The sequence below is a fragment of the Amblyomma americanum genome, chromosome 4 (assembly GCF_052857255.1).
Source record: "Amblyomma americanum isolate KBUSLIRL-KWMA chromosome 4, ASM5285725v1, whole genome shotgun sequence".
NCBI classification, from domain to species: domain Eukaryota; kingdom Metazoa; phylum Arthropoda; class Arachnida; order Ixodida; family Ixodidae; genus Amblyomma; species Amblyomma americanum.
Window position 1 is genome coordinate 136,842,196 of NC_135500.1, and position 12,166 is coordinate 136,854,361.

General features: G+C 48.9%; 1 protein-coding gene across 2 annotated transcripts in view; it reads left to right on the forward strand.

Annotated features, from left to right (window-relative positions):
* The window catches only part of LOC144128413 (choline/ethanolamine kinase), a 134,793-nt gene that overhangs the window by 57,332 nt on the left and 65,295 nt on the right, over nucleotides 1-12,166 (forward strand). The window contains exon 1 of one of the 2 annotated variants that reach the window (XM_077661795.1): nucleotides 415-1,756. The exons of the other annotated variant lie outside the window; for it this stretch is intronic. Coding sequence (XP_077517921.1) covers nucleotides 1,518-1,756 — 239 coding nt within the window. The 5' untranslated portion in view covers nucleotides 415-1,517. Of the gene's footprint in view, nucleotides 1-414; nucleotides 1,757-12,166 lie in introns of those variants that run through there. 2 annotated transcript variants of the gene reach the window in all.

Below are 12,166 nucleotides of genomic sequence, written 5' to 3' on the forward strand. Positions count from 1 at the left end.
TATTTACCCCCAGTCGACGACTCCTCACTGAATGTAGTGTTGGGGACACTTTATCTTCTTTTGTCCCCACATACTCTCGATGTCAGATCAAAACGGCGCACAATCCATTCGCCCCGACAGCTTGCCAAGCCTCTGGATCTTTCGATCTCAAGCAGCCTACACCTGTTCGACACTCGTACGCAGCTGCTCGAGCACGCAGCTCGCAGCTTCTAACCAAGCTAGCGATAGCTAGACGGACGGCTCGGAACGAAGACTTCGCGCGAGTCTCTTCGGACATCGTCTGGCAGGAAATGAAACGTATAAGCGGGGAAAAAAAATGGTGTCTCGACATTCGCTCACCGTGCGTGGACGTGCGCGAGCGAGCGGTTTAAAGAGGCTGCGCCTATAGAGCAACGCAGGAGCGGACGCAGCCGCGCAGACGCGGCACGCCGTCTGCGCGTGCTTCTGTGCAACGCCCGCAATTGGCCCTAAATGGGTCACGATTGGCCGCGATCAACGCCCGCATCGTGACGAAGTGGGAGCGAAGCCCGGCTCGACCAGCCTGAACCGGGTGCGTGCGTCACGGCACGCGGAGGACTGACGTCGTACTCTCGTTGACTGCCACTCTTGGCGGAACTGCTCCTGCAACTGATTCGGTACGCGGCTGCTGTGGTGGACGGCGTGGTCTGCTGCGCTAGAACCACCTTTGTCGCCACTGAAGAGACGGACGCGTCGAGACGCCTCCGTCATCTCCGGTCACAACTGCGGGAATCCGCGCAGCCTTCGTGTTTCCGGAAGAGGCTCAAAGTCGTGTCTTCCTGTTTACGACCCAGAGTGGACAGCACTGCAAACAAGAAGACCGGTGCGGCGTTGCACAGCCGTCGTTGTGTACCTATCTATACGACTGGGCGTGGAGAGGAGCCGTGCCGGCCGCTTCCTGACTCCCAGGGCAGTGTTTTTCCTCGTTTCACCGTGCAGCTTGTTGAGCCGTGCCCCTGTAGTTGTGCGTAACATCTTCGTTGGAGTGCACAGACCTGGTGAACTGCTGGCGACCAGGGGTTCGGACCTTGCGCAGCACGTCGTCGCGAAAGGAGTGTCCGTGCATTGAGTCCCGCCGGTGATATCTAAAAGACAGCTTAAACAGCAGTGCATGCAACTAATCCGACTGCGGTGTCTAATGACTGCATGAGAGTTGACCATACTATGTGTTGTAAGTTAATCTTCTCCAGGGCATCTTGACTGGCAACACCGTCCTGGCCGACCCCTGCTTTCTCCGATAGGAATCCGGCATCCTCAGACAATCTCTCTTGTAGCCAACCTCTCGAGCGGTTGTTTCGAGTGGAAAAATACAGGAGCACCCTGAAATCCTTGGCTGACTGCCTCTCTGACAGCACACTGCAGGACGTCGCGCTGTATTCTTCCATCCATCATCACCGCCGCGCTGTTTCGAGTTCACAGCGCCTTCGTCATCAGCTCTAGTAGCGGCTCCTCCGTGCGCTGGTATACACTCTATATACGAGCGAGCCTCCACGGCAGTCATGGCCCCCGTGGCGGAAGCGCTCCTTCCTGCTTGGGCGCGCACTTTGGGGAGGCCCCGTCGGGTCGCCTCGGCGGTCGCCGGCCCGACCACGGTGCCTCCTTCGCGCTGCGTGCGTCCCACTTCTGCCGTGTGCAGGCCGGCGCCCAACACGCCCTGGACGACCGAGTGCCGTGCCCTGTGGACGTCTCGCCGCGGCGGCGCCAAGGCGGAGGCGAACGGAAGAGGTCGTCCCGCTGGGTGAGAGGAAAGCGGAGAGCGTGCATGCGCGCAGAGAGCGAGGCTTAGGAATAAGGTTCGTTCGAGAAGCGGAAAAACATTTGAGAGCTGCATGACCAAACCGGCCAGGAGTCGAGAGCGAATGTGCTACGTGCTTGTCCTGACAATGACCACGCTACGGCCGGAGGTTGTAAACAAAGCCGTTGCGTTGAGGAAGTTCGCCCGGTCAAATCGCTGACGCGCAGGGTTTCGGGTTAAAGCGGCCGTGCAGATATTTATCGTTAAGTTGTCGCGCTCACGTTCCCTGAGTGAAAGGGGAAGCAGTAACAGAGTCTGCTGGTCTTTGCAGCACCCACACAACCTTGTTGTCCCATAGTAGTCTGTATCTTTGCTGGTGATGGCGCCTTTTGAAGGCAGATTTCTTGGATCAGCGACGATTTCCCATCATCTATATCAACCATCGTGCGTACAGAGACCAAGGAGAAATACTGTTCGTCCTCCGACAGCTTAGACTGGCGTTTTATTGACAGTCACCCACCTTGTATTGAGCTTAGACTGAAGTACCACGCATGCGCTCTCTTCTGCGATAGATCAACCGTACACTGTCTCACAGAATTGAGCGCAGCAGAAAACCAGGAGCTGAATAGACAAAGGAAAAGTGCTTTGCACCTGACAGGAGCCACGACCAACCCAGGTGACCAGTAACAAACCATCCTCAGTTGCGAACAGCTCGAACAATCTTGGTTCATGTCAGCCAAGCTAGCTGTAGCTTCCATTGTTAGTTATTCTGATTAGTCAGTTGTGGTGCTGCATAGTTAAGCGATGCTGAGTATGCAAGCTAATCGTCTAACGATCAATAGTTGTAGAGACGTGGTTGCTTCGATAAGACTTTCGTTCCAAGGTGAGCAAAAGGACAACGTCGAGTCTGCATATTATAAGCAACAAATGAAACGCATGCAAGAGAACTGAAATGCCAAGACAAAACACAAATATATTAGCTCCCGGAGATGAAGTACAAACGAAGGGATGAAATACAATACAAACACTTCTAGAGGACAGCCTTCGCGTCTTCTAACTGAAACTGACCTGCGCTGGTATTGAGCTCCCCCACCTAAGGTCTTCTCATTTTGCGGTTCGTGTTTCGATTGTCTTTTTCTGGTTTCATTTTTTGCCGATACTACTCGAAGGAGGAAGTACAGTTTAGGGAAGAATGGTAGGTATTGCGCTCAAGAAAATTTCTTACCACTGCCGTCCGTGTAATAAATGTGCCTTTTTAGCAGTCATTAGATCTATAGAACCAGTTTGTGGCAAGCTTATGATTGGCATGTGATCTTGAAAACTGAAATGTTCGCGTAAATACGACGCGAACATTTCTATTTTTTATCACGTGGAATATTCTATGTCATAAAAAAGCCGTTACCTGATAGCGATGATCGCGTATCATTTTGAAGAGTTCGCGCGCTGTTGGCATTCAGCCCGAATCATTTTCACGGCTCACGTAACACCTTAGCACTAATCATTTTTCAGCGTCAGGATAATGTTCCTCCTGCTCACCCTTCGAAAGCTTCGGAGTGTCAGGCGTAGCGCAGCAGACTTGCGCTGCATGGCGCAGCAAGAGTCCGTGGTCTGCTTTTTAAATCGAAATGTGTAAATAGAAATGTGAATAGAAATAGAAATGTGTTTAAGAAGAACGTATAAATGAATTGTTGCGGTTGTGAGCACGACTTCTTCGCTTCCTGTCTTGTAGTGCGAGGCCATTTCCCTAGCTCCCTATTTTAGGCCATTTTTCCCTGCAGCAGCTCGAGAACTCTGTCTATCTGGAAAAAAATGTGACAATTTTGGTACTTAAAATTCTCTGAGACTACGTGAAAGTTCCCTTTTAGCTAAATGTCACCCCTCAATTTCTCTAAAACAGGAAAAATTTCTCTAATGGAGCATAACTGACTTAGACTTGAGGGAGAGGGTGCGATAAAACGAACGACGTGAATTTAACGCACGGCACAATAAATGCAACTTCGGCTCGAAATGCGAAGTGCATTGTTGCATTTAACGTAAAAAATGAGAGTTTTTGCCAGCGAGCATTTGTTCGCACTCCTCGTGCCGTATGTATGCAGCTGCCCTAGCTGCCATGAACGCCGGGCTTCACGGACCTTAAACCTTCAAATCTTAAGTTGCGATTCAAACACTCGGTGGCCTCTGTGCTGGCATAGTCTCCATCGGCACTGTAGCAGGCGAGGCCATTTTTCCTCGATCGTATTTCAAGTCTTAAGTTTATTAATATACTGTAGAGAAGTAAAGACCATGAGTATCAAGCACAAAAGAGGTTGCAAAACATCACTATGCTACGGTACCTTTCGTGATTAAGTAAACGCAAAAAAAAATTCATCCGGTTGAGAACAATAGCGACGACGGCACCGATTTATTGCTGAAAAAATGCATCAAGCGTTAACATAAGGAGTACTCTAACATAATAGCATGTTAGCGAACGCATTAACACAGCGCAGACAGCTGGAAAATTATAGCACTACAATATTAAACATAAGCAGGTATTTCACAGGTGCTCACAGGCCGAATACAAAAGAAATATTTTAGCGATAGATGTAATTAGGAGAGAAGTGATCACCGATAAATGGTACCGATTTAATATTGAAAAGTTATCAAAGCTTTTTCTTTAATTCAGCTTTTTGGGAATGAAAACTTGTTTTGCAGTGAAAGACCTGTAATGTTGGGACTGTTATGGCTACATTTTTTTTCGATAACCTTAAAGCAACTTGTTAAATTTTATCGCATTAGCGCGCTAAGTGAGGGATGATGAAGATCTTTGAAAACTCTTTTCTTTTCAACTGAACTTAATTTATTCTTGTTCCAACTGGGACTGTCCATCATCATCATCATATGTTCTCCCTAAAGGCCCCTGGGTTGGGTCATTACGTAAAAGGGTTGAGGAGGGGGTTAACGTTGATAACATGTGAGTGCTATCGATAATAGTTTTCGAGCCATTAAGATTAGGTCTATCGAATTTATTCTAAAAATTAACTCGGCGTTCATAACCCGCCGCGGTGGCTCGGTGGTTAGGGCGCCCGACTACTGATCCGGAGTTCCCGGGTTCGAACCCGACCGCGGCGGCTGCCTCTTTACGGAGGAAAAACGCTAAGGCGTCCGTGTGCTGTGCGATGTCAGTGCACGTTAAAGATCCCCAGGTGGTCGAAATTATGCCGGAGCCCTCCACTACGGCACCTATTCTTCCTTTCTTCTTTCACTCCCTCCTTTATTCCTTCCCTTACGGCGCGGTTCAGGTGTCCAAAGATATATGAGACAGATACTGCGCCATTTCCTTTCCCCAAAAAACCAATTATTATTATTATTATTATTCATAACACGAGTTCAGAACAAATTAGCACGCTCGAGTGTCCTGCATTCACGCAGAGTCGCCGATACTCTCACGCAGTCCGCACCATGAGAGCAGTCACTCAAAACCCACGTTGGCGACCTGAGATAAACGCCGAAGATCTCCAGCGGTAGCGAGAGGGCCTCACAAGGCCGTACGTCACTGCCGGTGCACACTGTCGCCTCGCCGAGGCAACCCTCGACGACCCGCTGCAATCTTCCCCTGGAGCGCATAGTAGGAGCACGCGTGCACTCGATTCTCCTCGAGTGTTTGTTTCTGCCTGGCCCCATCCTGATGACCCACGGTCTGCGGCCGCCGTATAGAAACGACGAACACGCGGCCGATAAGATAACGGACACTGACCTCAGCCGCTCACCATACTGGCGTCCCATTCTGACCCGCTACCGGTCGTCTGCCGATAAAAGAGCAAAAGGGAAACAACGGCCTTAGTGTAAGATGATGCAATGGCGCTCACTATAGCCATCCTGTCATACAGTGATCCCTGCATACATGCCTTTTGAGAAAGAGCAAGTCCCTAATTCAGGGCAGGGTACATGCTATTTATACAATGTGAAAGGCGTAGCGAAGAATAACTTCATATTAAAAGAAATTACGGTCTATCGGGTATCATGAAGTGGATGAATGGATCCCACGGCTACCCGCCGCGGTGGCTCAGTGGTTAGGGCGCTCGGCTACTGATCCGGAGTTCCCGGGTTTGAAGCCGACCGCGCCGGCCGCGTTTCGATGGTGGAAAAACGCTAAGGCCCCCTTGTGCTGTGCGATGCCAGTGCACGTTAAAGATCCCCAGGTGGTGAGTGAAAAAAACCTTTATTGTCCAACAGAATGAGACCACCTCATCCAGACCTCCCCTGTCCCATACCCTCAGTTGAGGGAGGAGGATCAGGAGAGATCCGGCCGCATGGGGTAGTCGCGTCAGATGCTGGCCAGGATCTCTTGTATCCCGGCGGCCTCTTCAGCCAGTCGGACGGCGGTGAGCTGGAGCTCAGGGTCCGTGCCCCGGAGCAAGGTCTCCCAGGCGTCTCTACTATTAATGTTCTTTGCCCTGCCTGGGGATTGGCTACACTCCCATATTATGTGGTCGAGGGTCCCTCTCGCCCCGCACTTCTTGCATCTATCGTCCTCTATTTCTGGAATGATATGTTTGCTTAGAATTGGGTGTGGGTAGACATCTGTTTGTAGACGCCTCCACGCCACCGCCTGTTGATTGTTGAGTGCTTTGCTAGGTGGGGGAAAGTACCTGCGATGTTGTCTATAATATTCTGAAACTTCCTGACAGGAGATTAGTCTCCCTTCTCTCCCGTGATCTGCGAACGGTGGCCCGTCTTGTGCAGCTCGGTGGTAGAGATCTCGAGCTACCTTGTGGGTCGCCTCGTTGCCACGGACAGATTCGTGCGCGGGGGTCCAGATTATATTGATTGTTCTATTCAATGTCGCTTGTACCAAAATTTTGGACTGCGGCTTTGCTGTCGCTTATGACGTATTTAGCTTTGGAACCGACGCAAGCTAGTGCTATTGCGACCTCCTCCGCCGTCTCGGTGTTTGTCCCTAGGATAGTTGCGACCGTGATGGGGCTACCCGCTCCGTTCACTACCGCGACGGTCGTGTACTGACTATGTCTATCGCCCGCTGCGTCTACGTAGGCGACAATCAGAATCCTAGGCCTTCATAGGCAGTCGAATGGGAGAAACACGATAACCATCAAAAAGCTTGAGAGCCACGTGATGCAGACCCTCAATCTCATCAAACGTGTCTCGAGCAAAAGAGGCGGTCTTAAAGAAAAAAACCTACTTAGGCTCATACACGCTTTCATAATAAGTAGAATCGGCTACGCCACGCCGTACCTAAATCTCAAAGCAGCAGAGAGGAACAAAATCGACGCTCTCATAAGGAAGTGCGTCAAGAAAGCTCTAGGCCTGCCCATGTGCACATCCTCAGAAAAACTCCTAGCACTGGGCATACACAACACGCTTACAGAGCTCGCAGAAGCAGTCCAGACATCACAGCTAGAGAGACACAGCACAACACATGCGACAAGAGCCACACTAGCCGAAGTCGGACTCCAAACAGACAGGGGAGCTAGACAGAGGGAGGATATCGACATGGAGATTAGGAGCAATCTCAGGATTCCCCCCTTACCCAAGAACATGCACCCAGAAATAAACAAGGAAAGAAGACAAAAGCGGGCAGAGGTGATAGAACGCATCTATGGTGACAAGCCTCAGGAGGAGGTCGCCCCAGGTGGTAGAAATTTTTCCGGAGCCCTCCACTACGGCACCTCTATCTTCCTTTCTTCTTTAATAATAATAATTATTATTATTTCTGGGGGAAAGTAAATGGCGCAGTATCTGTCTCATATATCGGCGGACACGTGAACCGCGCAAGAAAGGGAAGGGATATAGGGGGAGTGAAAGAAAAGGAAGAAAGATGTGCCGTAGTGGAGGGCTCCGGAATAATTTCGACCACCTGGGATCTTTAACGTGCACTGACATCGCACAGCACACGGACGCCTTATCGTTTTGCCTCCATAAAAACGCAGCCGCCGCGCCCGGGTTCATTTCTCCTTTCACACCCCCTCTTTATTCCTTCCCTTAAGGCGCAGTTCAGGTGTCCGCGAGAGATGCGAGACAGGTACTGCGCCATTTCGTTTCCTCAAAAACCAATTTTCATTTCGGCGTCCTATTTCGCTCATACGTTGTGTCACGGTTCACCTCCATGAAAGTCGCCTTTTTATGTTCTACTGAAAGGGACAACCATTTTGCAGCGATAGTTGTATACCGGACTTACTCTGTTGTAAGCAAGGTCGGCGTCGTATGTCGAGTTCCAAACACTCCCGCAATTCAATTAGTGGCCGAAGAGAACTGTATCCAGGTGGGTCACGGGGACTGCGCGTTCTTTTCATTGTGTAACGTGACGTGGTGTGACGTCAGTTGCAGTTATGCGATCCAGGTAAGCCTGGCCTAAGTCGACTTTGGAATGCGTCTTCTCTAAATTTCCGCCTCCGCCTCCTGTCGTACGAGAATGTTACCCATCTCAGCCATTCTAGTGGACGCTCTTAAAGGGTCTCCAAAACACCTTCTGAGCAGAGTACATAAACTCGCTCAATCACTACTTTCTCTCGTCATGAACACTTGAGCCAAGTAATTCACTTCTACATGCAGCAGAGAACCCACAGTCGTGCGGGAAAGTTGGCGAGTCCTTTCCGGCGACTTTTTCATGCTCGCGCCCTCCACCGTCGCACATTGCTGCGTAATTTTGTTCAGAGATGACTATTGGTTAGGTTCTTCCAGGCGTCGCATAGCTACCACGTCCGCGGCCAATCAATAGCGTCGCTCTGGTTGGTCAGAAAACTCCGCCAACCAGGAAATTTCCGCGCGCACCTCGGCGTTGGAGTCGTGGTAGGAACACCGACCTTTGAGCGTGTAAAAAGTGACGAGAGTAGAGGGAAAGGCGCGAAGACGCTGAAATTCAAATTTTGACAACAGATAACTCAGCTTCTACAAAACGCATTAAAAAAAAATTCTTGCTGGAATATATTCGTGGAGCGGAATACGTTAACATCCCAGAATACCCCACCTTTATTTAGAGCTCCTTTCGGAGCCCGTTTAAGAATGGTCGTCCGGTCGTGTCGTCCAAATAAGTGTAAGGTCGTCTTGAATGCCTTTGCCACTGGCGTTTACTTTTTTTTCTCAAATGGATGTCGGCCCAACGGCACCTAAGCGTTTTTGGTCCCTGTAGGTGCACTGTTTTAGGCACACCCAGTAGGGACCGCACTGTCCGGGATTTCGAGGCTGATGCGCTTGTTTCACGACACTAGTGATGAGGTTGAGTAGCGAGAGCACTGCCCTCTGGTCACGCTTCGTGGGAACCAGGAACGGGAATAGCTCAGAAAGAGATGATCCCGCAGCCCGATGGTGCGGCTTGACCGCAGTGCTGTGACGGCGTAACCGGCTTCGATGAATGAGTCTTAATGGACGCCATGGTGACGCAGGGCATGTACTGCGGGCGCTGGGCAGTTGTTCCGGGAATGTGGTTACGAATTTCAAGCGCGCTTCTTTCATGAACAACGAGATGGTGCAGTGCGGGCATTTATTAGAACATTTCAAGGCGAAAGGAAAGAGGAACGCGGCTACAATGAATCAGCTTTCTCTTTTCCGTCTTGTTTTTCAGTTTTTTGTACAAATTCTACTCAAAGACACAATATTGTCCAAATACTCCACTCCTTGTCCATGAGTGCGTTTGTATCTGCAATACACCCTAGCCAATACCCTACCGTGGGTATATACCATTAAGCCTGAGGATATCATCATCACCACCACCACCACCATAGAGAAATGTGGGGATACAATAGATATGAAGTGATGCGAGTGCTGTGGAAAGGTGTAATGATTCCGGCGAGTTTAATTTAGCGTATATTTAACGTGTAGTAGATGTGAGTTTAACTTAACGTAAAGTCGACAAGCACTAATAACAATCCAATGTCTTCCGGGTTTAGACTATGCGGATGATCTGGTACTTTTTCAGATAGCCAAAGCCAGCTACAACTCCTCTCAGATATCTGTGGGACGGTAGCAGCAAACATTTGATTTGGTTTCAGTGTTGAAAAAAAAAAAAAACAGGCGATATGACATTTACCGATAGCGGAGCTGAAACGGTATGAAAACAGAGAGATGAAATACCGAGCGTATAGAAACACACATAACTGGGGGTGTGGATTGATGAAGAAATAGAATATTAAGGGCTCATGAACAGCATCCAAACACGAAAAGAAAGAGGAACACGGCCATAATTAAGGATCGAGCACTATGCGGATACAATAGTCAGGAAGTAATACGAGGACTGCGGAAGGATGTAATGGTCCCGGGGATTACAGCTACGAACGTCGACGGTAATGCACTTGAAGCAGATGTACTTTAAATGCTGGATATTAACCAGAAATCGATTAACAGATTAAATCTATACTGTCATGGAAAGACAATAAGGAATATGTACAGAGAAATAGCGGTTGGTCGTACTTTGAAACATGGGAAACAGACCAAAGTGTTGTTTGAGAAGAGAATAAGACAAATGGGTGAGAAGTGGATAGCCGAAGTCTTCAGATACTCGTGCAGTAATAACGTAGACACGCGGTGGAGGAAAAGGACCAGAAAGCTTTCGACAGGGTACGGAGGCAGCAGCTAAGAAAAGGAAGCCACCACGAACATCAAAAAGGAAGTCCACGAAACCGAGGCTGCTACCTGGAGACAAAAAGCGGAAACAAAAGACTCACAGCGTGAATAGAGAGACGGAAAGAGTGAAATCCGGAAGGAAATGCTGCATGACGATTCAAGAAGCAATGCCCTTCTTTCTGAGGCTAGGTCAGGTTGCCTTGCAACCATGCAGGCAACACGAGAGTAAGAATGAGCAATGAGAAGGTATTTGTGTAGTCTATGGGAGCAGTGTAGAAAACACTCAACATGTTCTGAGAGATTGTAAAGCTATACGTATACAGATATGAAGGAGGACATGGTCAGTCTTCCTGAAGCTCTGGGTTTTAGGGACAATGAAAGCAAAATTTAAATAGCAGTAGGGATTAGGAGATAACACGTACTGGAGCCGTAAAATAATAATAATAATAATAATAATAATTGGTTTTTGGGGAAAGGAAATGGCGCAGTATCTGTCTCATATATCTTTGGACACCTGAACCGCGCCGTAAGGGAAGGGATAAACGAGGGAGTGAAAGAAGAAAGGAAGAATAGGTGCCGTAGTGGAGGGCTCCGGAATAATTTCGACCACCTGGGGATCTTTAACGTGCACTGACATCGCACAGCACACGGGCGCCTTACCGTTTTTCCTCCATAAAAACGCAGCCGCCGCGGTCGGGTTCGAACCCGGGAACTCCGGATCAGTAGTCGAGCGCCCTAACCACTGAGCCACCGCGGCGGGGCAAGAGCCGTAAAAGCCAAATGGAAAATTTCTGCGAACCGTCTCGGAAATCAAAATAATATTGCTTAGAACGTAGAAATGAAAAAGCTTGGAATGGCAAACAAGCAGAACAATGCGAAATGTTTCGGAATAAAAAAAACTGCCACATTAATTTAGTACCAAGGTGGAGCTCACCGCTGCCTCGATTTAAGGGGCGATGCCATTGAAATCTATCCATCCACAGAGATGGGAGGGGAGAAGACAACACAGTTGTCACCGTCACTTTTTCGTTGCAGAAGAGGCCAAACGCCTGACGGTTTTCCCACGCTGGTGCTTATGATCTCATAGCCCAGTCGGCAAAGTTCCAGCCCTCGAAATCCCAGAACGACTAGAGATGCACGGTTTTCCTTGCACTATGTCCTTCTCCTGATGACCAATCACGGACCCCCGCCGTATACGGTATGCGTACAGGATTTGTTCGCCCAACACCTCTCTCTCTCTCTCACTCACTCACACACAAAGTATAGCAGTGATAGGGTTCTCGAAATTCTGATAAATGTTTCGTCATAACAGTCGCAATAGTTGCGATAAAGGGGATGTTTGTGTCTTGTACGTTGTTCCTGTGTCCACGTCTTCATTGTCAATATCTTCAATCGTTAACAGTACAAAAAGGAATTTCTTGAAAAACAAGAATCAGATTATTAAAGTGCTTTAGCAGAAAATTTCTTGCTCGGGAGGCGGAATCACCAGCTGTAGTCTTCATGCATTCTCTCACGGTTTGCTCGGTGTGCGTTTCTCAGCCACAAGACATGCAGAAACGTTGAATGCGGCCTCAATCAACTGTGGAGGGAGAAGTAATTCAACTGTTTTTAACAAGCTAACTGTGAAGCGACTAAGTATGTCGGGCACTTAATTCGCGTCCTTAGTAGCTGAATGTCGTTGTATTGTTCCTATTCTGAAGGCAGATAAAATGTTTTCGTCCCTACTCTCTTCCGGCAGCTGTCTTTAATAACAGCGATGCTAATGTGCCCGGTTATTAAGATTTTATGCACCAACGATGTAATATGGGCTCTGAGTCATGCGTCGAGGTTCTCCGGATTAACTTCGACCACCTGAGG